This window comes from Eimeria acervulina, genomic scaffold (genome assembly GCF_000499425.1).
Source record: "Eimeria acervulina Houghton genomic scaffold, Eah_scaff275, whole genome shotgun sequence".
NCBI classification, from domain to species: domain Eukaryota; phylum Apicomplexa; class Conoidasida; order Eucoccidiorida; family Eimeriidae; genus Eimeria; species Eimeria acervulina.
In genome coordinates this window covers 1-26,971 of record NW_013548043.1, presented here as the reverse complement: position 1 = coordinate 26,971, position 26,971 = coordinate 1, and the positions used below count along the sequence as shown (strand labels likewise).

The 26,971-nt window shown below is 48.2% G+C and overlaps 5 protein-coding genes across 5 annotated transcripts; 4 read left to right on the top strand and 1 right to left on the bottom strand.

The window, feature by feature from the left end:
* Positions 1-1,452: 1,452 nt before the first annotated feature.
* Positions 1,453-8,923, top strand: EAH_00030100 (AGC kinase, putative; the record flags this gene model as incomplete). The annotated part of the gene is made up of 10 exons (XM_013392537.1): positions 1,453-2,119; positions 2,468-3,128; positions 3,197-3,540; positions 4,407-4,607; positions 4,955-5,025; positions 5,297-5,414; positions 5,657-5,811; positions 6,105-6,187; positions 6,531-6,655; positions 7,059-8,923. The coding sequence occupies 10 exons, from the start codon at positions 1,453-1,455 to the stop codon at positions 8,921-8,923; spliced, it is 4,290 nt and encodes a 1,429-aa protein (XP_013247991.1).
* Positions 8,924-11,231: 2,308 nt separating this feature from the next.
* On the top strand, positions 11,232-12,179 carry EAH_00030090 (RNA polymerase, putative; the record flags this gene model as incomplete). Its single annotated transcript, XM_013392536.1, has 3 exons — positions 11,232-11,390; positions 11,625-11,767; positions 12,050-12,179. 3 exons carry the CDS (start codon positions 11,232-11,234, stop codon positions 12,177-12,179), a joined length of 432 nt encoding a protein of 143 aa, XP_013247990.1.
* Positions 12,180-14,182: 2,003 nt separating this feature from the next.
* Positions 14,183-19,441, top strand: EAH_00030080 (hypothetical protein, conserved; the record flags this gene model as incomplete). Its single annotated transcript, XM_013392535.1, has 1 exon — positions 14,183-19,441. The coding sequence occupies one exon, from the start codon at positions 14,183-14,185 to the stop codon at positions 19,439-19,441; it is 5,259 nt and encodes a 1,752-aa protein (XP_013247989.1).
* Positions 19,442-20,697: 1,256 nt separating this feature from the next.
* Positions 20,698-22,179, bottom strand: EAH_00030070 (seryl-tRNA synthetase, putative; the record flags this gene model as incomplete). The annotated part of the gene is made up of 1 exon (XM_013392534.1): positions 20,698-22,179. The coding sequence occupies one exon, from the start codon at positions 22,177-22,179 to the stop codon at positions 20,698-20,700; it is 1,482 nt and encodes a 493-aa protein (XP_013247988.1).
* An 864-nt stretch (positions 22,180-23,043) lies between these two features.
* Positions 23,044-24,070, top strand: EAH_00030060 (translationally-controlled tumor protein, putative; the record flags this gene model as incomplete). Its single annotated transcript, XM_013392533.1, has 3 exons — positions 23,044-23,137; positions 23,507-23,573; positions 23,716-24,070. 3 exons carry the CDS (start codon positions 23,044-23,046, stop codon positions 24,068-24,070), a joined length of 516 nt encoding a protein of 171 aa, XP_013247987.1.
* Between the last annotated feature and the right edge of the window lie 2,901 nt (positions 24,071-26,971).

The window sequence follows — 26,971 nt, the reverse complement described above, 5'->3', positions numbered from 1 at the left end:
AACGACAGATTCTCAGGCCTGTCACAAGCTGCCTATATACTGTGTAAATTTAATTGAATAAAGAATTCAAAATTTAGAGGAATTTATTTCAACTTTCCGCTTATTTGAACCCACACCTTCGCCAACGGTCTGTCACACAGCACGTACACCCGAAAACAATCTGCTGCGCCTGGCGGCCCTTGCTGTTGTTTCTCCTATATATCTTCGTTGACTTTTCTTCTTTTTCTGCAAACTACCTTTAAATAAATGGAAAAATATTAAAAACAAAAAAAAATTTCGTAGGATGCCCCCATGCAGTGTATCGTCAGCTTCACTGCCGATAGCACCAGCTGTTGCTGCTGAAGAGTTGGGGGCAGCAGCTGGGGTGTTTGTAGTGTGTTTAACGGTTTTGGAGATATAAATTAAATCAAATAAACAAAATTAAAAAAACTACTTCTTATTTGCCTTAAAAACAACAAGAAGATATATTAAATAATCTCATTCGCCTACGCTGCGCTACCTCCCCCCTGCTGCTGCGAGCGCTGGGGGGTCTCGATGCTTCCTTGTTTACTGTTGCGGTGTATATACACCAGAATGAAGAGCATTTAAATTGCATCTTTATAATATATATGTAATACAATACGTATATTCAATATCAGCCTCTCTGCTGCAGCAGACAGCAGCAATCTACAGCCCCAGCTCGCGCCCTCCGGTCTCTTCAACTTCTCTTCTTGCCTTTCTCGTGAATGTGCAATTAGTTTTTTCTTTTTAAACTACAAATGCAGACTGCAGCAGCAGCATATAGCGGAAGCAAAAAACAGACGCTGCTGCAGCAGCAGGCTCAACTACCGCAGCAGCAACTCTAGACAGCCATTCGTTTCCCTGCGAGGCCCTGATCGCCCCAGACTTTATTTTTGTTTTATTTTTGCTATATCTTCACCAAATGATTTTCTTGTGAGGTCTTCAACCCCTTAAAATCTCACGGGGGGCCGCGGGGCCCCCCCAGCTGCTTACTGGGGGGCCCCCAGCTCCTCTCTAGTATTCGTTTGCTGTTGCTGCAGATAAAGGTTGCAGCAGCAAACTCTGAGAGCGTTTTCACTCATCTGCTGCTGCTGCGCTGCCCTCGCCTACTGCAGAGGGGCCCCTGTGTCTCTAAAGGATAGAGGGGCTCCAGACTAGCTGCTGCTATCTTTGCAACAACAAACAAAAGACAAAGAAACAAACAGAGCAAAGGCATGTATCAGAAGCAGACATATCTCTTCTCGTGCTGCAGACAAGACGTATACGCCTTCCACCATCGAGGAGAAGGAGCAGCAACTCCTCACGGGGTCCTAGCAGCGCCAGCAGCAACCGCAACTGCTGCTGCTGCTGCAGCAGCTGCAGCAGCAGCTGCTGCTTGCATAGTGCAAAGGCATTAGAACTGCATGCCTTTGATTTTATGAATTTGTCTCTTTTACACTCACGAAAAAACTTATGTGGCGGCCAATGGACCAGCAACTGCAACCCAAGCAGCAGCAGCAGCAGCGGCAGCAGCAGCAGCAGCAACAGCAGCAGCAGCAGCAGCAGCAGCAGCAGCTTGTCGGCGGAGAAGGAATTGCGCATCGGCCTCTACGGCATCCCTGCAGCCCAGCGAGGGACTTCAATTTTTATGGCTGGCGTTGCAAAGGCTCGGCCTCATCCCCGCAGCTGCACCCACTGCAGCAGCAGCAGCAGCAGCAGCAGCAGCAACAGCGAGCTCCTGGTGCTCGCGCGTTCCCGTTCGCTGCTGCCGCTGCTGCACCTCGTGGGTTTTTGCAGCAGCTGCTGTGGCAGCAGCCGACGCAGGAAGCTGTGCAGCGACAGCTTCCTTCACCTTCTGCTGCTGCTGCTGCTGGAGGTGCAGCAGCAAGCAGCTTTCGTTTGCCTAATACTATTAGCGACAGCGTTTGGTGTCTGTGCAAGGGGGCCCCCCTGCCGCCTCCTGCTGCTCGCGCACCTCTTTCTTTGCTGCAGCCATTGAAACCCTTCATCAGCAGAGGGTCTCGTACGGTGTACGTACACCTCAGCAGCAGCAGCACTCTCAGCATCAGCTGCGCAGAAGCAAGCCAAGCAACCACAGGCTGGCTGCTCTCTCGCGTGCTGCAGCACTTGCGAGAGAAAGGTAAATAGCGAACGCTGCTGCTGCTGCTGCTGCACTGCCACTGGCGTTGTTTCGTGCTGCTGCTGCACTGCTGCTGCTGTCTTGTTGCGCTGCTGCTGCTGCTGCACTACTGCCGCAGCGCTGCTGCTGCTATTTTGTTGCTCTGCTGCATGGCTGCTGCTGCAGTATTGTTGTTGCATGCTGCTGGCTGCTTCTCTACTGCTGCGTGCTGCTGGCGTTCAGCTGCTGTGAGGGAGGTGTTTTGCTGCTGCATGCAGCTTGCGACTGGAGTGTATGGATGCCTTCTTCTTAAATGTAATTAATTTCATCTTTTGTTGTTTGCTGCTGCTGGCGGTCTGTTTGCTGCAGGGGAGGTGGAAGCCGCTGCGCACCTCGTGGCGCTTTGCTGCTGCCCCTGCAGCAGCAGCTGCTGCAGCAGCAGCAGCAGCTGCGGCAGCAGCAGCAGCAGCAGCAGCAGCAGGGTGTTGCTGTCTCCAGCTCAGCAGGATTGGGTTGATGCGCTGCTGCAAGACCGAAGTAAACCACTCTCCTTGCTGCCAGAGGGCCTCCACCTCCGCTGCTTCTATGCTGCAGCTCCAGTGCAGGAACCGGCTTGTGCCCCTGCTGCTGCTGCTCCTGCTGCTGCGGCAGCAGCTGCACGCGGTGCTTCTTGCGCTGCTGAGGAGGGGAAACAAGCAGCAGCAGCAACTGCAGCAGCAGCAGCAGCAGGTGGAGGACCGCCTGCTGCTGCTGTTCAGCGGATTTGCGAGCAGCAGCAGCTCAAGGGGCAGCAGCAGCAGCAACGCCTCACTACGCACAGTGTATTGACTGATCCTGCTGCGAGTAGTGAAGCTCCTGCTTCTGCTGCTACTGCTGCTGCTTCTGCTGCTGCTGCTGGCTCTTTAGGCTGTCACAGCACAGACGGCGGCTCTACTGCATCCACCATCAGCACCGTGCACCCGCCTCGCACGGATACAGGCAGCAGCAGCAGAAGCAGCAGAAGCAGCAGCAGCAGCACCGCATTGCGTTTGTTGGCTGCCTGTCGGAGCCCTACCCTTACTTCTCTTGAGTTTCTTCTTGCTGCTGCTGAGGGTTCAGCGCGTGGGGGCCTAAGAAGGCATGCATCACCATCAGCGCAAGCAGCAGCAGCAGCAGCAACATCATCATCATCAGCAGAAGCATCAACAGCAGCATCTCCATCCGCGTCAGCAGCAGCAGCAGCAGCAAAAGCAAGAGCACCATCATCAGCAGCAGCAGCACCATCATCACCATCAGCAGCAGCAGCACCATCATCACCATCAGCAGCAGCAGCATCATCATCATCAGCAGCAGCAGCAGCACGAGCATCAGCAGCAGGCGCAGCAGCTGCAGTAGCCGCAGCACCATCACCATCATCATCATCAGCAGCAGCAGCAGGAGGATTATTAAGCAAAGAAAGGGCTGTATCTTCTTTGTGTGTGTCTGGCTTAGCTCTTCGGTGTTGTTTATGCTGTTTTGCTGTAGAGAAGCAAATAGGTAGCGGAGGCTTTAGTAGAGTATTTCGAGTTAGGAGTAGGCGTAATGGTTTGCTGCTAGCATTAAAGGTTGTTGAAAAGAAAAAGATTAATGATGTTCTGAACAAATATAGAAATGCATTAATAGAAAAAGAAGTCTTAGTCTGCTGCTCAGCTTCCCCCTTCGTGCTGCAGCTGCTCTGCGCCTTTCAAACAAAAACAAAAATGTTTCTTGTCACCGAATATTGCCCTGGAGGTAAAAGCAGCAAAAATATATTATTATTATTGTTGTTGTTGTTGTTATTATTATTATTGTTATTGTTTGCTATTATTATTACTATTATTATTAGTTGTTGTCATTATTATTATTATCATCATTATTATTATTGTTGTTATGATTACTGTTATTATTATTATTGTTGCTGTTATTATTATTATTATTATTGTTATTATTATTATTATTATTAGTTGTTATTGTCGTTATTATTATCATTATCATTATTATTGTTGTTATGATTACTGTTATTACTATTATTGTTGCTGTTATTATTATTGTTATTGCTATTATTGTTATTATCCTTGTTGGTTTTGTTTTATTTTGTGTTGTTATTCTCGTTCTCATCCTTCTTCTTTTTGTTATTGTTGGTCTTAGTCTTCTTGTAGTTTATTCTTATTATTATTTTTATTGTTGTTGTTCTACTTTTTCTTATTCTTGTTCTGGTGTTGTCTGTGCTGCTCTTTTGTAGAGTATTCTGCCGGTGTCTTCCCCGTGTATTAATCTGCTGCTGCTGCTGCTGCTGCTTTTGCTGCTGCAGGGGACCTTGCTGCACTGTTGCGTGTTCACAAGACTTTCAGTGAAGAAGTGGCACGGTTTGTGGCGGTGGAGGTGCTGCTGGGGCTGCAGCAGCTGCAGATACACCGCGTGGTGTATAGGGACCTCAAAGCAGCAAACATCCTCATCGATCTCGATGGGCATTGCAGGCTCGCAGACTTCGGCCTCGCCAAAAGACTCACAGGTATGCACACTACAGACATGCAGCAGCAGCAGCTGTTGCGGATGCAGCTGGTGCAGCAGGAACAACAATAAGAGCTGTAGTGAAAGCAGCAGTTGCTGCAACAGCAGCAGCTGCAGCAGCAGCAGCAACAGCAGAAGCAGCTTAACAGTAGCAGCTGCAACAGCAGCGGCAGCAGCAGCAGCAGCTATAACAGCTTGAAGCAGCTGCAGAAAGAATAGCAGAAGCATGGATATCATCATCCTTTGTTGTTATTTCTATGCATACACCCCACACATACAGCTGCACCTGCTCTACGGTGTATGTACACCGGATTAAATTTATAATTTGTTTGTTTTTGTTTTCTTCAGGACAACTCAGAAGAACTTATTCTTTCTGCGGAAGTCCAGAGTATCTCAGCCCTGAAATGCTCCTCGGATCGGTGAATAACCCTAAACCCTAAACCCTAAACCCTAAACCCGCGTGTAAATTCAAAGAGTAACTCCGCCCTGTGGGCCTCTACAGGCGCAGCTCTGCTGCCTAGCCCTTAGCAGCAGCAGCAGCATGCGCAGCAGCAGCGGCAGCAACAACAGCAGCAGTAGCTGCAGCATGCACATCACCAGCAGGAGCAGCAGCATACGTGGCAGCATCAGCGTGGATGAATGTATAGCATTTGGGGTGTATATACAGCTGCATGCGTTGCTTTGCTGCAGGGTCATGACTACAGTGTTGATTTTTATGCCTTTGGCTGTCTTCTCTACGAAATGTTGGTGGGCGCTCCGCCCTTCTTTGCTGCTAACCGCAACGTAATGTATATGAAGATCATGCAGGGTATGCAAACCCTAAACCCTCATAAACCCTCATAAACCCTGATAAACCCTCATTAACCCTAAACCTTCATAAACCCTAAGCCCTCATAAACCCTCACAATTCCTAAACCCTAAACCCTAGTTTTTGCTCGGTAGAGTTTGGTGATTAGTTTCGCCGTCTATCCTTCCCTTCTTCTATTTTATTTTGTTGTATTTAATTTAATTAATTATATTTTGCTTTATTGTTTATTTAAACATTTGCAGGCCGTCTATCCTTCCCTTCTTCTATATCTATTTCTGCTGAGGGTAGATCGCTGATTTCTCGTCTTTTAACAAAAGAGCCGCTGCTGCGTATTGGAGTTTGCGGGGGTGTTAAAGAAGTAATGCAGCATAGATGGTTTGAAGGCATATCTTGGAATGTAAGCACTTCTTAATTCTCATTATTATTATTATTATTATTATTATTATTATTATTATTATTATTATTATTATTATTATTATTATTATTATTATTATTATTATTATTATTATTATTATTATTATTATTATTGTTATTCTTGTTGTTGTTGTTTTGCATATATGGTTTGAAGGCATATCTTGGAATGTAAGCACTTGCTGTTCTTCTGTTTAGTGTTAATATTATTATTATTTTATTTTTATTTTTACTTTTATTGTTCGTCTTGTTGTGTGTGCGTTGTTTGTTTTTCTTTAGGCGGGGGATCGTCTGCGTATGCCCAGCCCTTTGCTGCCTTTGCTGCGAGAGGCCCAGGCTAAGGCCCCCTTCAAAGGAGAGGAGTATGTTAGGTTTATCTGTTTACCTCTCTTCTTCTCTTTTTGTCCTTCTGTCTCTTTATATTGTCTATTTCTGTCTCTGTCTGTCGCGCTGTCTTTGTTTGTCCCTTCTGCTCGCTGTCTCCGTTTCTGTCTCTATCTCTGATGTTTATATATATATATATATATACTGAGTCTAAATATATTTGTATACGAGGCTGTTTGACATGAGTCTTCACTATAGTGGCATGCATGCATGCATGCATACATACAAATAATATAAAGCAGTCTGCATGCATGCATACAAATAATATAAAGCAGTCTGCATGCATGCATACACATTGTTTTATGTTGTGTGCTTGCTCAGAGTGAAGGTTGGGGCTCCTTCGTTTGCATGCGAGCGAGGGCGTTGGGCGCCTGAAGGTGTTTGTACTTCTCTTGGTTTTGATTATACAAACCCTTTACGTCTACAAGACCTAATGACTGGCGCGGGTAAGGGCACAGATAGCAGCAGCAGCAGCAGCAGCAGAAGCAGCAGCAGCAGCTATTTGTGTATATTATCCCCCTGTGCTGTACTGTAACCAGAAGAGAGCTTTATTATTTGTCTTTGTTGCAGTTGTAGACAAAGAAGAACATCCTTTTTCTCTGTCTTTGTTCGTGGTGCAGTCAGCACCCCTCATTATTTCTTGTGTTTCTCTATTATCTGTCTCCAATATATAATATATATATAATAATACATAATATGCATTATATATATAGAGTAAAGACATGCATACAGCAGCCAGACTTCTTTGTTTCTGTTATATTATCCAAACAACTTCGCTTTCTTTTTTGCTTTTTCTTCTCTGAGAACAAACTGCGGCTGTCTTCTTCTCCTTCCTCTGCGCATCTGCAGTGAACGCCACAGTGGAAGGCGCATGCGTTAACCCTGCACCAGCAAACCCCTCATCCGATGCAGCAGCATCTGCAGCATCATCAGCAGCAGCAGCAGCAGCAGCGGCAGCGGCAGCAGCGGAAGGAGAAGCAGCAGACGAGAAGGCAGCAACCGGAGCAGTAGCAGACGAGACGGCAGCAACCGGAGCAGCAGCAGACGAGAAGGCAGCAATCGGAGCAGCAGCTTCAGAAGCAGTGGCACGGGAGGCAGGAGCAACAGAAAGAGAAGCACCAGCAGCAGCACCTGGTGCAGCAGCAGCAGCAGCTGGTGCACCAGCAGCAGCAGTAGCAGCAGCAGAAGAGAGCAGTGCTACTGCGAGCAGCAGCGACGCAGTTTCCTCTGTTGCTCCCCTACGGGTTTTCTCTGAGTGCGAAGCAGCAGCATTTAAGGGTTTAGCTGCCTCTAATAGCTGTTTGAGCTATGAGGCAGAGAGCAGTAGCAGCGGGGAGCGAGCGGTGCAGCACGAAGAAGACAAGGGCCTTGCAATGAACAATGACGATGATAATGCTGCAGCTGCTACTGCTGCTGCTGCTGCTGCTAATGCATGCGCGGGGTTGTCTGCTGCGGAGACAGAGACGAGAACAGCCCCAGCCCCAAGCGAAAGCCCCTCAGAGGAGGAGCAGCAGAGCAGAGAGAAGGAAAATAAAGACAACAACGCAGAAGCAGCAAACAACAGCAACGCAGCAGCAGCAACAGACAGCAGCAACGCAGCAGCAGCAACAACCACAATAGCAAACAACAGCAGCACAGTGACAGCAAACAGCAGCAGTACAGCAGCAGCAGACAGCAGCAATACAACAGCAGCAAACAACAGCAATACAACAACAGCAAACAGCAGCAATGCAAGAGCAGCAAATAGCAGCAATACAACAGCAGCAAACAGCAACAATACAACAGCAGCAAACAACAGCAATGCAACAACAGCAGCAACAAAGATCAATGCCCCCTCTTCCAACCCTCAAGAGAAGGCTCAGGAAGCCCCCCACCCCCAGCCGGCTACTCACGCTGCAAAGACAGCCGAGACAGCAACCAGCAGACAATTAGGAAGAAAGTTAAAACCAAAGGTCAATGCAAACAACGCCAACACTTCAGACTCTGCTGATGCATGCACGCTGCGCTCCCCGGGAGCAGCAGCCGGAAGAAAAAAAATACAAACAAAAGATCATTCGGCAGCATTTGCTGCTGCTGCCAGCAACAGCAGAAGCAGCAGCAGCAGTAGCAGCAGCAGCAGCAGTAGCACTAGCAGCAGCAGCAGTGGCAGCAGCAGCAGTAGCAGCAGTACCAGGAAGGAACCGCCTGGGGGAGAGGGTGCCCCAGCTGCAGGCGGTACCACTGCTGCTGCTGCTGCTGCTGCTGTGTGTGAGAAGGGGCTGGGGAGGCAGAAGTCTTCTCTGCCCCGTGTGGCTTCGCTGGCGTTGCAGCGTCGACTGCAGCGGGAGCGATTGAGTGTAGGGGGTGATGGTGGTGTCAGTGGAAGCAAAGGGCGCTCTACAGCAATTTACAATGGGCACGAAGGAAGCAGCAGCAGCCTACGCCTTTCTATGCGTGCTCCTGCAGCCAAAGAGAGCGTCAAGACAGCGCAGAAAGCCACTGCCCACACTGCCGGTGAATCAGCAGCACCACCACCACCACCTGCTGCTGCTGCCGCTGCTGCTGCTGCTCCTGTGCGCGTCTCAGGGGCACCTTCCCCAGGTGCAGCGCTGGCAGACCGCAAGGGGAAGGCCGAGGCGAAGCACGGGGCCCCGCAGCTGCAGCAAGGCAAATCCGCAAGAGCCGCGTCTCCCCGCTGGAGCCACCACAGCACAGCCTCAGCAGCAAGGAAGTAAACTGCATGCAGCGTACACAACAAATCCAGTGCTGAGTCGATGGTTGCTGCTGTGATATGAACAGAAAACAGCGTTGGAAATTTCCTTACGCTACAAACCCATACATATATTAATGCATATATGTGCATATATATATGTATATGCATATATATATATATATATGTAGAAGCATGCAACCTAGCCGAGCAGCACGACGCCAGTCTTTCCTCGTTTTTTTCTCTGAAGTGACTTTCTTCTTGAAATTTGAGAAGCAGAAGGTTCGAGCGGCCATAGCACAAACGAAGCCGCTACATGTAGATATATATATATATATATTATTTATCACTTGAAAGCCGCTAAACAGTGAAGGAAGATCGCGTATCAGCCGCTGCTACAGAAATGGGTAGACAGAGAGTGATAGGACGGATTTGTGTTGAGCTGTAAGCAGGCGAGAAGCTGAATCTGTCTTTTATGCCTCAGCATGCACAAGAGTGCAACATCCTTTTGTTGAAATATCTAAAGGGCAGCAACCCTTCAGGCATTTCAGGAATAAAATGCTCGTAGCTGACGACCTAAGAAGAAGAAACTCACGTGTACACCGGAAGTTGTGCAGTGCATGCATGCATAGAGTGTTTCTGATCAGCTCTTTTGGAAATCGTTAGATGCAGTGATTCCCAGATTTTTCATTTATTGAATTCGTCATGCGGAAAAGACACGGAAAGCTGTGGAGGGGGCTTTTATTGGCTACTTGCTGTGAGGCGATGTTGAACATTTCCCCCGGAGTTTCATCAATGACGAAGCAAGAAAAGAATTGTAGGGAGAAAATATTGCGTAAAATGTATCAAATAAACCCCTAATTCTTCTATAGTTCATCACAGAAGACGTGAAATAGTCGCCAATCCGCACTTTCAGCAAATGATGAATCCCATAGACGAGAACAGGCAAAACGCGCCAGTGGGTGAGTGAAAGCAGCGATTTCAGAGTTTATTTGTGAACGAATTAAATGCTCTATATATTAATTTCTTTTTTATAACTTTTTTTTCATGCTTTAAAACCCTTACAGGAGATACATCACCCGCCCCTTCGCCGGTCGTGAACTTACACGTCGACCTGCCTAACACCGACCGATTCAATTCAAAATTCGAACAAGAAAGAAGAAAGCAGCTTCAGCAAACTATAAACACGAAAAGGCGAGAATTTGAAGAAGACATCGCAGGTAGGAAAAATAAATTCAGCCACGAACCCTAAAACATGATGTTGAATTTCTCTGCAAAATACCGGAAACTCTCGCGTGCCTCCTGCAGACTTTCAACAGATTATCAAGCAACAAGTGCGTTAAAATGCTAAAGTTTAGAATGCATTATTTAGGTCTATAAGTCGTTCACTATAGGCAGAAGAAATGAAAGACCTGCTTGCCCTGGCTGAGATGCTGACTTCTGTTTCTAAGGGGGAGCAAAAGGCCTAAAGGGCTAGCTAAACTTCTCTCTTTCCTTTCCGTTGGCTTTCTAAACAAAAATAACTTAAATAATATTAGTTTAACAGCGACTCTACTGCAAATTTCTCCGCCTTTCCAGCGAACAGCGCATCCATAGCCCAGCCACTCACGTTGAATAAACGCCAGGGCGAAACCCCTCCTTAGGAAATTTAGAGAAAAATATATATTATGCGCATTATATATATTATGTATACTATAAATTTTCGTTCTAGACAACTTAGAGGAGCCTTTGCTGCTGCATATTTTTCTGAGTTTCATTTCAAGAATTGCATGCCCCGTGGGGCTGGCGAAACTGGAACGAAGAATCGACGACTTCGGTAATCTTCTGAGACCTCTCAAGCCCCAAACGCTTTAAGTGAGTTTATTCAAATATCTCATTGAAGGTTTTTCTCTTGTTTGAACACTCAGATAATACAACACTTACATTCTACACGCTGCTGTTGCTGCTGGGTGCTCGCGCCTCGGTGCTGCAGCGGCTGCCTCGTTCGTCCTCAGGGAATACCAACAGGCTCTAAAAAACATTTCTTGCGTATCTGGTGGTGGGGGCTCTTTACATGCAGCTGGTACAGATGCTTCAAGGCGGCTGCTGCAACGTGATCTAGGGTCGGCGAAGCGCAGCAGCAACAGCTGCAGCAAGATCTACAGCACCAGGAAAAGCAGCAGCAACAACAACAACAGCAGAAGCAAAAGCATCCGCAGGAACGCCAACAACAGCAGCAATACCAGCAGCAGCGGCATCAGCAGCATCAGCAGCGGCATCAGCACTGGCTGGTCTGCACAGAGGCGGCCTGTATTTGTTTCTTATTGCGAAGAGGCCCTTAGACAAACCTCACGATGTCGATTCCGTGTTTGTTTGAAGATCGCTTCACAGTGCGAAATGTGGACAACAGCAAATTTGAACATGTCAGCAGAATACGCGCTAAGAGCTCTGGCCTTGATGCGGATCTCATCTTAGATGTACACAACCAGCTGCTGCCTGTAGCGGAGAAACAGGTTAGCGACAGCACTCTCGCATATCAGTCGCTTCCGCTGCTGCTGCTGCTGTTTCTGCTGCTGTTTCTGCTGCTGTTTGTTCGATTCAATGGGTAGTTATCTGCTTGCGCAGCTGCCCCTGCCAGGTTCTGTTGCTGCTGGTTTCGGTGTCTTATTTTAGCTACAGTTGCAGCAGAAAGGCTGCTGGTATATTTACGGTGTACGTACAGCTGGTATCTGCGCTGTGGGTATTAGGGGCTGCACATTGGCCTTACAAATTCCCTCGGGGGCCCCGATCGCAAAGACGATGCTGCAGCAGATTCGCAGGTGTTGAACGGCTACGACTATGTTATGTATGGCAAAGTGTTTAAGCTGGAGGAGACATCTTCAGAGAGACGGTGCGCTTTTTCTTTCAGTTAATCCCCTGTCTGTTGATTCTCCTCTTAGAATGCATGCGTCTGCTGCCTTCTCTAATGTGCTGCTACACGAAAGACTAGGGCTGCATGCATGCATGCATGCGAATTTCTTCTGTTTTTGTTTTTTGCTCCTTGCACCTTGTTGTTAGTTAAATGTTGCTGCATTAGCTGCAGCTGTTCACGTCTTTCTTGCTTACTTCCCCCCGGTGCTTGAGTGTAGGTTTTCTGAAGGTACTCTTTTGTTTGTTTTTGCTGCTTCTTCAGGACGTTATATTTGTCTTTTGGGGGTCTCTTAATGTCGTTAGCGGCAGATAAACATGTTGTCGGAGACCTCGAGCTCGATATGCGGGTCTACCTGTTGGTGAAGCGTTCTCCAGACTCTCTAGTAGACTAGCGCTTTAAATAGAGACAAAAAGTAATAAATAAATTGATAAATGAATAGATAAATAAATAAATAAATAAATATCCAGGGAGTCTGCCGATGTGTCTATCTTTCTGTCATTATACCTACCTCTCCATTTATCTGTTTACTTATCTATGTTTTTCTTATATATATCTACCTGCGCATTTATTTACCTACTTATTCTATTTGAGGTGTACGCGCTGCTGCAGTGTGTTAGCGGTGTTTTGTGTGCACCGCAAAAGAGACAAAGAAAAGCAGAGGCTGTCGCAGCAGCTGCTTTTGATTTCTTTGTTTTTTCTTGAACTCGCCTTCAGATTCAATGCTATTATCGTCTTTAATAATGATAGATAGATTCATTTCTGCTTCTCAAGATATCCATCTATAGTCGCCACTGTCTGCATGCAGGCAAGAACATCAGACTGGAGATGTCTATAAACAACAAACAGCGACTTAGATTGAATTAGGGGAAGCCAGCAGCTGCCTTACTTCATTCGTCTGTCTTTCTCTGCTGCTGTCTGTATGCTGTATGCTGTATTCCCTCTTCTCTTCTTAATCAACGCATGCAGCATTTCTTTGCGTCTCCCGCATTAGAACCATTTCTTTCGTCTCAGCCCCTGTGTACACACCAATCAGTGAAGATATACACAACATAAATGAAGGAGAAAGGGGCAAAGGGGCACAGAGGAGCGCAGCACAGCAACGCCCCCCCCTTCAACTTGTTGTAAGTGTGAGTGCGAATTCTTTTCATTAGGCTGAGCCTTCAGAGTCCTCTTTACAATCGTTTTTCAGTATACGTTGTGCTACGCATGCAATTGCCGGTGTGCCAGCGCAAATACAAATACAGCAGCAATATACGGACATAAAATAGTAGCACGTATCTTCATCTGTTGCTAAAGAAGGAAGGGAAAACACTGAGGAGTTCGTAGAGCAGCTGTTGTTCTGTTGTTTGGGTGATTGGTGAGGGCACTGTCGCGCCACTGTATGTCTGATGGCTGGCGAGGAGAAGAATAATACTTTGAATTTAAACAGAAACCAAAGAGAATGAAGGGAAAAATTGCTGCTGGTGTGTCTGTGGGTGGTTAATTTCAACAATTTTCAACTGCTGTCTTCGCGGGGGGGCGGGGGGGCTGCCCGATTGCATAGTATGGGCAGCAATCGTTTCTAGCTGTCTTCTGTTATTATTGAAATTATTATTAATCTGGAGTTATTTCATAGGAATTTTTACTCTTTACCTTAGTATACCTCTGAATATACCCCATGCTCTTCATAGAACAGCGCGAAGACCAGTGGACGGCGCCGCCGACTTCAGGTGTCAGTCTGCTAAAATTGTTCGAATATGCTTCGATTTGTTTGTGAAATACGAAGTTAAATAGACAAAAGTAGGGGAAAACAAAGGGTTTTCATGAAATGTTGCTGCAACACCAGCAAAGAAGGTCCCTCGAGCGCCTCCACACCTACTGGCTGGCCGCCGTCATCAATTGTATGGAAAAATTCATTTTGATGTTTCAGGTGTATATACACCTCCGAAATCAGAAGAAGAGCAGAACGTCTTACTTCATCTCTTCTTGACTTAATTTTTCAGTGTCATTTACTCTTTATTTTGATGTACAAGTTCAGCAAACTGTAATTGTTCAGGGCTCTGCGACCCCTTTGTTTTTCTGTCTGTTTTCTTCCGTTTCGTGGGGGGGAAGCAATAATTTCCCAGTCTACAGTTTGCTTCTTTTTCTGCTTTCTTCGTCTCGTTTTGTTTTATTTCACGATTATTCGATTATTCGCTTCTGCAGCAGCAGCTAACAAGACAGCAGCAGATCAGCACCATGAGGGTGTACTAGAGCGCGGGGTTGCATCTTCCCAGCCACTTCTTCATAATATAAAAAACTTTCTTTTGTTTCATTATTACCTCAGCAGCGTTCTTCTGCTGCCGATAAACTACCGTCGTCTCCGTTGTCTTCTTCGCTGCCCCCGCCGCCGACTCGCACACCACCAGTGCTGCAATGCACCATCTTCCGCAGCAACCGCAAGCAGCAGCAGCAGCAGCAGCGGCAGCAGCAGGAGCATCAGGAGATTCCGAAGCATCTACAAGGGCAGGAGAGTTGTGTGGAGGAAAATGCCGTCTGCTGCAGCTGCCTCGTTGGCTGTTGCTGCGTATAGCGAGATATCTGTCTGCTCGCGATTTGCTGCACTTCGAAGGCTGCTGCCGCAGCATGAGGGAAGTAGGCAAGACTTGGGATGGCCTGTGGAGGCATCGTATCATTTCCGACTTTGTACGGAGGTATGAGAGCCTCCCTGCAGCTTTGGGTATATCAGGGAGTGCCCCTTGCTCTTGTCATATTACAGGAGGCGGCTGTCGTTCTGCTGCTGCTGCTGCTGCTGCTACTACAGCTGCAGCTGCCTGCAGCAGCACAGACGACCCTCTTGGGGGGCCCCCATCCAGCACTCCACGCACATCACCAACAGCAGCAGCAGGAGCAGCAGCAGCAACAGCAGCTGCTGCTGCTACGGGTTTGAATAGGAACGGAAGCCCCTCTGTGCCTCAGTGGCCTTATGATGACGGGGCTCCCTCTGTGCGTCGCAGCACTGCATACACCTTAGGTTTACATCCTTTTACTTGGCGAGTATTATACTTTAGAGTTTGTATGCTGTTGAACAATTTAAAGGGAGGCATTGCACACCGACGAGTATTAGAGAAGGCCCTTAAACCCCCAGCAGATACAACAGTAGAAGGAGGTGTATGCATTACTCTAGACTGCAGACGCCTTCTCTGGTGTAACGGGCAGCAGCTGCAGTGCGTAGATCTCGATCTCGGCTGTCTCCTTTGGTCTTCTCCTCTCCCAACTGAACCAAACAACCTGCACGAGCAGCAGCAGCAGCAGCAGCAGCAGCAGCAGGTGCAGGTGGAGCAGCAGCAACAGGTAGACGAGCAGGAAGGAGGTGCTGTGTTTCCGTCTTTATCTGCTGTTGCTGTTGATGCTTCTGCTGCAGCTGATGCTGCTGCAGCTGATACTGCAGCAGCAGCAGCAGCTGCTGCTGCTGCTGCTGCTCCTTTAGGGGGAGTGTTGTACTCAGGTTCCCTTGGGTCTTCTCAAGGCTGGCGATGCAGATGTTATGTAGTAGCGAGTGCAAGCCACGCCTTTTGCTTCGTAGGGGGGCGTCTGCATGCATTTTGTTTGCACTCGGGTTTAGTAGTTCGGGAGGTTAACTTGGGGCTGTCACCGCAGCAAGCAGCAGCAGCAGCTTCTCCTTTACCTGTTGATGTATGCCATCGTAACAATCAGTTTGTCTTCATCTCTCGTCTTAGTGCTTGCTTCTTTAACAGCGAGACCTTAGACCCTTTATTTACGCTGCAGCATCTCTGCACTCTCCCGCTGCTGCGCATGCATCAGCAGCAGCAGCAGCAACGCAGAGCCTACTGGGGGGGAGAGCGAATAGAGGGGCCCCCTATACACCTCGAGGATTGCTTCGATTTCTGCTGGGCAGGGGCTGCATGCGGCGGTAGACCTCTTCATAAAACCGTTAACTGGCAGCTGCAGCAGCAGCAAAAACAGCAGCAGCCGCAGCAGCAGCAGCAAGAGTATAGGAGTAGCCAATTGCAGCCTACAGATATGTGCGGTTGCTTCTGCCACCTAAACGGCGCCGAGAGAAACGCCGATGCATGCGAAGCTCGGGGCTGCTGGGACGGCTGGAGCAGCAGCAGCAGCAGCAGCAGCAGCAGTGGAATGGGTGGGGGGTTGTTTGCTTCGCGGCGCTGCAACGACAAAGAGATGCAGTGCAGCATTCAGTGCTGCCGATTGCGCTGTAGGCATATCGTTACATGGCACTCAGGGAAGAGCAGGCGGCTGCTTGTGTGGTCTGCTGGTGCTGCTGCTGCTGCTGATGCTGGTGCTGGTGGTGCTGCTGATGCTGCTGCTGCTGCTGCTCCATCAAGGCCTTCCGCTCGCCTTGTGTATGTACTCAAAGGCCACCAGCAGCCGCTGCTGCGGGTGCGGCAGCAAACAGATTGCAGAGATCTGCAAGAATATTTTCTTGCTTCTTTAGATATAGGGGGGACGGTGCGTATATGGCATTCTGCTGCATTCCCGCCAAGAGAATCTGCTGCTGCTGCTGCTGCTGCTGCTGCTGCACGAGCAACAGAAACAGACCCGGATATCGCAGCAGCATGGGAGCACCAGCAGCAGCTGGAGCAGCAGTTGGTGCAGCAGCAGCAGCGACGACAGACGCAGCCTGAAAGTGGCAGGAGCAGCAGAAGCAGCAGCAGATATTCATCCCCTCTTGTCTCTGAGGAAGAAGAAGAAGAAACAGCAGCAGCAGCAGCTGTGGGGTGTATAGCCATCATCCCTTCTCTTGACAGCTTCTGGATCCACCGCATTTCTCTTTCTTGTCACGGCCTTCTTACTCTCTGCAGACGCATGCAGCCCCAGCAGCAGCAGGGGCAGCAGCAGCAGGGGCAGCAGCAGTTACAGTTACAGCATCAGCAAGGGGAGCAGCAGCTGCTGTTGCTATGGAAGCTGCATGCGCCTTCTCTCTCCTCTCTTCGAAGCAGAAAGCAGCAGTTTGCTGCTCCTCTCTCTCTTCTTGACTGGGGATCGTGCGATCCCGACTGGCTGTGGCAGCAAACGCTGCTGTCTTGGCAGCAAACTGGCAGCAACACTGAGCCCTGCGCCTTTATGCAGAAGGTTGCATTCGTTCTTAGGGAAAAGCGAACGGATGCTGCTGCTGCTGCTGCTGCTAATGCTGCTGCTGCTAGTGCTAATGCTGCTAATGCTAATGCTAATGCTGCTAATACTAATGCTAATGAGGCTGTTACTGCTGCTATAGCTGCTGCTGATAATGATGCTGTTAATGCTCAGGCTGCTCCGAATGCTGCTGCTGCTGCTGCTGCTGCTAATGCTACGGGAGTTCATGGGGATGTTCCTGCTGTACCTGCAACTCTCGGTGCTGTTGGTGATCCAGCAGCAGCTTGTGTTGTTGCTGCTAGAGATGAGGCAGCTGCTGCACCTCCTGCCTTGCGTCTAGCGGGCACACCTCCTGCTGCAGGGACAACTGCTGCTGCTAATGCTGCTGCTGCTGCTGGCTTGCTTGAGGAGGCAGTTCCCTCTACTGCTGCCGCTGTGGCTAGCGTTCCATTGGCAGCTGGTTTTGCTGCAGCTGCAGACGCTGCAGCAGCAGCAGCAATCTCAGCTTCATTTGCTGCTCCCCATGATTCCGTTGCAGCTGCTGTTGCCGAAGCTGCACCTAATGCAGGAGCAGCAGCTCCAGCAGACACAACAGCAGCAGCAGCAACGGCAGCAGCAGCAGCAGCACGTGATCTTCAGATGTTTGAATCGAGCAGAGAGGGAAGCGTCAGCTCAGCTGATGGCGAAGGACCATCGCTGCTGCTGCGGAGCCAGGGCAGCGAGGACAGCAGCAGCAGCAGCAGCACCAGTTGCTGCAGTTCCTCCCTCATAGGCCTTTCAAGCATGGGATCGATGACTACACACACAGGGTCCCGCAGGGGCAGCTCCCTTGAAGCAGACAGGAGCAGGTTTGGCAGCAGCAGCAGCAGCAGGAGCAACATCAGCAGCAACAACAACAGCAGCAGCAGCAGCAACAGCAACAGCGACACCGGCAGCAGCAACACGGGTGGCAACAGCACCAGGCGTCAGGGGGAAGGAGCGGCACTCCTTGGAAGCAGGCAGGCATCCACCGCTGACCCCACAGTCCGTAGCAGCAGCAGCAGCAGCAGCAGTGGCAGCAGCAGCACTCTTCGCAGCCCTTCCAGCAGCAGAAACAGCAGAGGAGGGAGCAGGAGCAGCAGGCGCAACAACACCGCCACCAACAACAACAATAACAGCAGCAGCAGCAGCAGCAGCAGCGAGGACATAAGTATGCGTCGCATATCGGTTTGCGGTGTATATACACTGCCGAAGAGCGCTTTCTTTGCAGAGTTTAGTGCCAAGGGGTTAATTTCAGTGTTATGTGGTGAAGATGAAGGCGGAGGAACAACAGAAGCAAACAACAGCATGCTGAGTGCTGAAGCCTTCCCGCCCCGTGCGCCTCATTATAATCCTTTTAAGCGCTGTCTCTCTGATTGGCTGGTCTTTGATCTTGAAAGGCTTCAGAGAGAAGAACAAACTGAAAGGGATGCAGCAGCTGCTGCTGCTGTTGATGCTGCTGATGCTGCAACAAGGACACTCCCAGCAGCAGCAGACACACAAACAGCAGAAACTGCTTCTGCTGCTACTGCTGCTGCTGCTGATGTAGCTTCGCCTGCTGCTGCAGCGGGAAGGGGCAGCAGTGCTGCTGCAGGTGTTGACATGGATGTGGATGAAGCAGCAACTGCTGCTGCTGCAGTTGAGGTTTATGATGAGGCAGCAATTGCTCGGCGGCGTTCTCGCAGCTGCTGGTGGAGACAAAGTGCAGCAGCAGCAGCAGCAGCAGAAATGCCTTCTCGGCCTCTTCAGGCTTTCTACGAGCCCGCAGCAACAGAGTGGAGGCTGCAGCAGCAGCAACGCGCAGCAGAAGAAACAAGGAAGAAGCAAGCTATTAAGTCCTACAGAAAAATCGTACTCTGCTGGATTGAGAAACAAAGAAGGCGTAGATACGCCGCAGCAGCGGAGGCAGCCGCAGCAGCAGCAGCTGCTGCTGCTGCAGCGGCTGCCTCTGCCGCTGAGGCTGAGTCTGCCGATGCTGCTGCTGCACCAACAACATCCGCTGCTGCTGCTGCAGCAACAACCTCCGCTGCTGCTGCTCCTGCAGGGCGAGAGGAGCAGCAAACGCAAACAGCAGCACATATTTCGCGAAGTGCGCAGGCTGCAGCACTTGGAACACCACCCCTCCAGGAAGACCCCAGCAACAGCAGCAGCAGCAACAGCAGCAGCAGCAGCAGGCGGCGGCGACGGAGTAGCGAGCCCAGCAACAGGAGCAGCAGCATGAGGAGCAGCAGAGTGCGTGCGTCAGTCTCACCTCGCGTGAGCAGCAGCAGCGACATGAACAACAGGAGCAGCAGCAGGAGCAGCAGCAGGAGCAACAGCAGGAGCAGTAACAGGTGCAGCATAAGGAGCAGCACAGGTGAGGGTTTGTATGAGTGGTGGCCTTGGGGTGTAAAGCAGCAGCAGCTGCACCCTCTATGCAGCGTTGTGTGGGTAAGAGAGAAGGCGAGTGCTTGGGCTTTGATTGACTGGAAGGTAATTCAAATGTCTCCTTCGGGGTCTCTTATCATTCTAGATTTCGCACACCCTGATGCTTCTCCTGTCTGCCCCTTCGCTTGCCTCTAACAATAATCATACAAGCAATACTTTTGCGGGCTGCTCCTCCTCCTGCTGCTACTCATGATGCTGCTGCTGATGCTGATGCTCCAGCTGCTCCTAAATCTGCTGCTGATGATGATGCTGCTGCTGATAATCATGCTGACGACGCAGCAGCAGCAGCAGCTGCTGCTGCTGCTGCTGACGATGAAAATGCAGCAGCAACAGCAGCAGCAGCAGCAGCAGCGGTGCAGCTTCAGGAAGCCCGCCTTGCTGGGGGGGTTTTCTGCGTCTTTGTTTGAGAGGAGCAGCGCTGCTGTTTTTGTTTTTTTTTGTAATTTTAATTCAAATAAACTGTCGCACAACTGGCAAGATAAAATTTACTTATTTCTGGGTATATACACCTCTGATTATATATATATGTAGATATATGTATATATATATATATACGGATGTATCTACCTGTATATTCTAGATAATAATATATATAGTAGATATATATACATATATATACATATATCTACATATATTGGTATACATTAGTATATATTGTATGCATATGAATACATATATATATATATATATGTATATTAGCATATATTATATACAAATATATATACATATGCTTATTTCAACATATACTCACTCTAATTTAAACCTTAACTTAGCCTAATTTAGACATTTAACTAATCTCACTGTGCAATTCATTAAATCGTATCTAGAGTAGACTAAGTCAATGATTAAAATAATCATTTACTTAGTCTACTCTAAAGAGCTATTTTATAACATATACCTATATTAATATAAGCATAATCTTCGTCTCATCTAAAGATATTCTCAATCCTAACTATATATATTATATGTATATATATATATATATATATATGTATATATACAAAGTAGATACAGTAAATGAAAGAGTATAAATATCATTATTTATCTGAGTAAAGTATCTCGCAACAAACAAATAAACCTGCAACAAATACCCAACAAATAAAACAAAATACCCCCAAAGAGTTCGGTTGGTGCTCATCCTGCTGCCGCTGCTCTTGCAGCAGCAGCTGCTGCTGCTCTTGCTGCAGGGGAAGAAGCTGCCGCTCTCGCTGCAGCGGAAGAAGCTGCTGCTCTTGCTGCAGCAGAAGCTGTTGCTGCTGGCTGTGCGTTTTCTTTGGGTATTTCTCTCGGCGTTTGCTGCGGAGCGAAGTCGACGGTGAATAATCTTGAACACTCATTAGAAGCAGCAGCAGCTGCTGTTGCAGCTGCAGCAACAGCTGCAGCAGCAGCAGTTAAGCCTCACGCTTGCTGCTATCTTCAGGCTGGCTAGGGAAGTGTAAGAACTCCTGCCCACCCATATAAGGTATCAGCGCCCTAGGAACTCTAACACCTGTTGGCGTTTGATAGTTTTCAAGAATGCAGCAAATGCATCTTTGCGTTGCAACAAGAGTAGCGTTAAGCAGATGAACGAAGGGCTTGCTCTCAGCAGCAGCAGCAGCAGCAGCACCCGCAGCAGCAGGGCCTTCCTTCTTGCTGGGGCTTAGGCGTATCTCAAACTCGCGCGCCTGATAGTCTGTGCAGTTGCTGCAAGAAACTAATTCTCTGAAGTCATTATAGCCTGGGAACCATCCTTCTAAATCATATTTCTTTGCTGCTGCATCATTTAAAGCCCCTGAGACGATGCTTACAACTCTGTAAGGTATTTCTAAACTCTGATAGAATTCTTCTGCTGCAGCAATCATCTCTTCATGCATATCCCAGGATGTCTCCGGAGAAGAAATGCAAAACTGCTCAATCTTTTCAAACTGATGAACCCTAAATATACCCCAGCAGTCTTTACCATGGGCGCCTGCTTCTTTGCGGAAACAAGTGCTGGTCCCCGCATATCGTAAAGGTAATTGCTTCTCCTCTAGACGCTCATGCATATGCAATGCACATAAAGGCTGCTCGCTTGTCGCTATCATAAACAAATCATCACGATCGGCTTCCTGCTGCGGAGCCGCTCCCTTGTTGCCCCCTTCCTTACCCTTACCCTGCTGCTGCTGCTGCTGCTGCTGCTGATGTTGGGTGCTGTCGTGAGGAATGCGGTAGAGGGTTTCCTCAAAGTCTTTCAGCTCTGCTGCTGCAGCCATGACGGACTTCCGTAGGAAGTACGGCGGCTGCACAGGCAGGTAGCCCTTCTTCATGAGGAAGTTGAGACCGTATTGAATAAGAGCATAGTTCAGCATTACTGCGGGGCCCTTAAGATAATATCCTCTGTGCCCAGCAACCTCAACGCCCTTCTTAAAGTCAACCCCTTGCAGCTTCGCCAGCACCTCATGGTGATGAAGCTTCCCAGGAGTTCCGTCTATAACCATCCTATTGGGAGTCCCCCAGGTCCTGACTACTTTGTTATTTGCTTCATCATTGCTAACAGGCACAGAGTCGTGCACTAGATTGCCTATACCTCTCAGAAGGCGATCTCTAGTTTGTGCCGCCTCTGCAGCCTGAGCCTCCAAGGACTGTAGATTTTGCTTGATAGAGGCTGTCTTCGAAACAAGATCGTCACACGGAGCCTTTGGATCTGCCTTCTTACGCTGCCCAATCTCTTTGTTTACTGCGTTCAAGTCCTTGCGCCCCTGCTCCATGTTGTACGTCGCCTCACGCCACTTCTTATCCGCAGCCACCAGCTTATCAACAACTGAAGGGTCTCTCCCTCGACGTCTTTCACTCTCTTCCACTTTTGCTGGGCAGCCGCCCTTCTCCTCCCTCAAAAGATTTATGTCGATCGTCATCTTCTGCACATGCAAACGAAACCCACGCAACACCGCCAGTATGCGAAACTCAACCTGAGGAATGAGGGGAAATCAGAAATTTGAAGACAATTATTGATAAAAAGTGCCTCTAATTAACGAAACACACAATTTAATATTCCAAAGATATATATACCCAACAAACAATTGCTTGAAGAACACCGTTATCAAATTCAAGAAAAACTGTATGCGGCCTGTAGCACATGTAGCGACATCGTTCATGCGCAGAAAGCGAAAACTTACGAGTAAAAAGAAGAATAAAAAGAGGAGAAAAGTCGATTATTTCGTCTTCGAATTCAGACAAACCCGCAGTAGACTCTATTTGTCCTGCTACTGCGGATGCACATGCACGCGCAGTCGCCGCCAGGCCGTGCTTCCACTTAGCACCCCACGGAGAGAAAACAGCAAATAAAGAGTTAAACAAAGACAATTAAATTAACACATCGAACTACGTTGTTCTAAAGGGAATCCTCCAGACACAGACAGCAGCGGCCCGCATCACGCTGCAGACGAGCCCCGTATGCGTGCCCGGCTGGTTTGCAAGGAAAATGATGGTTAATTTACCCGGTTTATCTTCTGAAATAAGAAAAAAATAGATTTAAATTACTCTCATGTCTGTTTCAAATGATTAGAACTACAGGATCAGGTTCAATTCGTGAAAAGGGCGAATGGTAATAGCAAAAAACGTGAAAACTTGAATGTCGCACGGGGCTGGTTTTGTATGAACAGCCACGGCGAAACCTCAACAGCCCCCCCACACAGGGGTTTGCTGTCGCTTGTTGTTTGATTTGTTTATGTTTATCTTTTTTTGCATTTTCTTGATTGAATTTGCTGGAAATAGCGAAAATGAAGGTCTACAAATGCATTTTTTCTGGGGATGAGCTCTGCTCGGACTCCTATCCGCATCTTGTGCCTTTCGGGGACGACTCGTTCAAGGACGGTACTTTCTTTTCCCTTTGCATTTCTTTTAATTTAATGCATATTTCGTTGTTTTCAGATGTTCCAATCTTTACTATTTGCTTTCCGCCTTCGAAAATGAATATCCAGAGGGGGCGGCACCCGTCTGTGCAGGTTCTGACAACTGCAGACGGCTGCGACAGTCGCGGCCCCGAGCGACCTAAATAAAGCTCGGCAAGATATTGATGAATGCAATGAAATATATTCTTATTTATTGTATTTACGTTTACCATGCCTCGTGTTTTTGAATCTTTGCTCCCTTCTGTTTGTCTATACGAGCGGTTTCCGCTATTTTCTGTGCCCTTTTCGTGCGTCAAGACCGTCGTGAATTTCTTTGGGTTTTTGCGTTCAGTTGCCTTCGAGGTTAAGGGAAGCCGCGTAACTAAGGCTGCTGAGGACTTCGGTATTGCCGACAACAGGTATGTTTGTTTGTTAATAGAGCGCGTGTGGTTGGCTGCATTGCAGTTTGTAGTTGAAGAAAAGAGACCTCGTTTCCCGTGTTTGTTTCATGTTGCTTTCATTGTCTCGTGTTTGTCTGTTTCTTTTGATTTGTTTCTGCAGCGAGGAGGGAGAGGGAGGCGTAGAGGATGCAGCGGAAACTGTGATTGATATAGTGAATGCGTTTCACTTGAGCGAGACCTCTCTAACAAAGAAAGACTTCACGACTTACATTAAGGGGTATTTGAAGAGAGTGGTGGATTATTTGCAAGAAAATAATCCTTCAAGAGTAGAGCCATTCAAGACTGAATCTGCTGCACTCGTCAAGAAAATCTTGGGAGGTTTTGATGATTTCCAGTTCTTCATGTCCGAAAGCAACGACTTCGAGGCCTCTCTGGTGTACGCATACTACAAAGATGAGGAAACTGCCCCTCGGTTTATTTATTTGAAGGATGGATTAAAGGAGGAGAAGTACTAAAATATATGAAGCGCCAAGAGGCCTTAAGATGCGGGTTTTTCTTGTTTTGTATTGATACTGTACAAGAATATATCACCGCACTTGTTGTTTTGTTCATGAACGAACAGAAGAATAAACTGGCTCCCGATAATGTTAGATCAGGGGTTTGTTTGTTTTTCTTTCATTCGCTCTCTATACCGATCGGACAATTGGGGTGTAAAGACACCTGACGGACTGTTTAGTTAATGCCTTTCTTTCTAATCTTCTTCCCCTCCAGCTAAACCTGCGGAAAGAAGAACGCCTTATGGCTTTCATGAAGGGGCGATGCTAAACGCTGTAGCAAACCCTAAACCCACTAAACCCTGAACCCTAGGTCCCTTATCAAACAATAAACCCCTAAGACCTCGAACCCTCAGATGTTTACCCAGCTGGCCTTCTCCTTCCCCTGTGGAGGCGAGAGTACAAGTACAACTAATGCAAAGAGTTTACGCAGTAAATGCAAGACAAGCAGTCGCTTGACTGCATGCGCTGCAAAGGAAAGGAAGCCGAAAGTTTGGGTGCATGCATGCATATGCATGCATGCAGATGCATGCATATACCTTCCGAGCAAGAGTTTTGAGCGTGCATACATACCGAACTTCAGCTGCCTTTAAGATAATCTGCGGCTCCCCCTGTAGGTAGCAGCAGTTGCAGCAGCAGCTGCAGCAGTAGCAGCAGTTTTAGGGTTTATTAGCTAGGAATGAAACTCTGTCCAGCACGCACCGAAGCATCGGTCTCTGCGTCTGTGTTGAAGGGGAAGGGTTTATCTGCTGCAGTAGCCTCGGCTGCTGTTGGTGCTAAGCAGCAGAGACGACTCCACAGGTAAGGGTTTCTTACTAGAAGCAGCACCTATACGGTTGGTGTTGCTCACGCCCCTGCAGCTGGAGCAGTGGGCATCGAATGCCTCCTGTTTAGTGGAGCTTCTATGTGCGTCTTCTGGGTTGGTGTATTGCTCCCTAGAACGGCGGTGAGTGCCAGAATTAGCTGCTGGTGCAGAATCTCGCTTTTCGCGTCGGTCTGAGGTGTCTGTACACCTCAAGTCGCTCGTTGAGATCTTACAGCTGCACCCTGTTAAAGAATTCGTCTGTGTTGTTTGTTTATTTTCTTTATTCCTTCCAGCCCCTGAAGCATCGCCTCCTCCAGTGGACCTGGGGCCAGAGGACCATTGGACCACTTTGTTGCATTGGCTAGGGCTGCATGCAGACGGCTGTCTTTGAAGCCCTTGCGACTTCGTCGCCCTGAAAGTCCCCTGAATTGTTGATGATAAGTCGGCGGTAGATGAACGATGTGAAGAAAGAAAAGAGCTGCAGGGGATGCGCTCAGTAGACTCTGCTGTTGCTGCTGCTGCTGCTGCAGCAGCAGAGGATGCTGCAGCAGATGATCCCTTCAATTTCTCCACATTGGCTGAGACCGATGCTCCGGTGCTTCTGAGAGAGGTGGAGGCGCGCAGCAGATCTTTTGAGGCTACACTGGACGCACTTTTACTCCTAGCGAATGAATCCTCAAGCTGCTGGTGCTGTTGCTGCTGCTGCTGCTGCTCTTGCAGCTGCTGGCGCTGCTGTTGCTGTTGTGAAAGATAGAGGCCCTGGGACCTGGTGGCGCGAAAGCTGCCTTGTAGCGTGGAGGACAAGAAGAAGCAGTCTGTGTTGTTGCAGTTGTCCCCCCTGCTGCTGCTGGTGCTGCTATGGGTGCGGCTAGGGGAGCTGCATCTGCTGCTGCGGCGAGAATCATTAAGACTGCTGCTTCTTCTGTCAACAGAAAGAGCAGCAGAAGAAGTAGAAGCAGAAAGCGTTGTGCTGCACCGCTCCCCACAAGGCGGCCGCAGGCGCTGGCTGGGGGACTCCTTGGGACCGAACACCATGGGGAGCAGCAGAAGCAGCAGCAGCAAAAGCAGTAGCAAATGTTATTTCAGGGGTTGTTGCAAAAAGCGCTGCGGCTTCTGCTGTTTCCCTTTTCTTCGGAGCTCTACTCTATGTGCGGGCTTGGGCTGTCTACGACAGCAGCTACAGTCGGCTCAAAGACAAACTTAGAAGATAATTAAAGCAAACAGATGAGTTGCTGCAACCTGCTGCAGCAGGCAAAAAGACAAGAAAAAAGAGAGCAGCAGGTAGCAGGTGCAACTGCTGCTACTGACTGGTCCGCTGGTGTTTAGAGGGACGTGTTGAAGCAACAAGGATAAATGGACGAGTTGTTACTGCTGGTATACTAAAAAGAAAGAATTTTACTCCTTAATATTCTTTTCACGTTCAGGTGTATTGACAGCACAACGCTACAGCAGCAAACGATAGACAGCCAACGGTGAGGCAGGTGACCGCCAGCCTATGTGGGTGTCTCCTCCCATCAGGGGGCTTAATCTATTGCATTTCCCTCCTAATAGACAAACGTTTATGCAGAAATAATCAAAAATACAATTAAAATTGCAGTACTTATTCATGTTGTGCAATTAAAATCAATGAAAAAGGATTAAACTTACGTAAATAAATGCTGCCATGCGGGTAAATCTCGGTTCTATGGTGTAGTGGTTAGCACTGCGGACTCTGAATCCGCCGACCTGGGTTCAAATCCCAGTAGGACCTATTTATTAACATTGTTAAGTTATTATTTAGTAGCATTAATGCTATTATTATTAATGCTATTTAATGCTACTAGCATTATTAACTTGCATTATTAAATGCTAAACGTGTCTTTACTTTTCTTGCATACACCCCCCAAAATATTTCAACGGGTTTTTTGATTTCTGTCTAAGCCCGTGCCTTAATTTATATTAGTCTTATGAGGGGTTGATGTAATTAATTATTCCGCATTTATTTTATCATCTTAACAGCAAATAACAATATAAATAGACATAATAATGAGTTAATTACTATTTTAATGAGTAAAAGG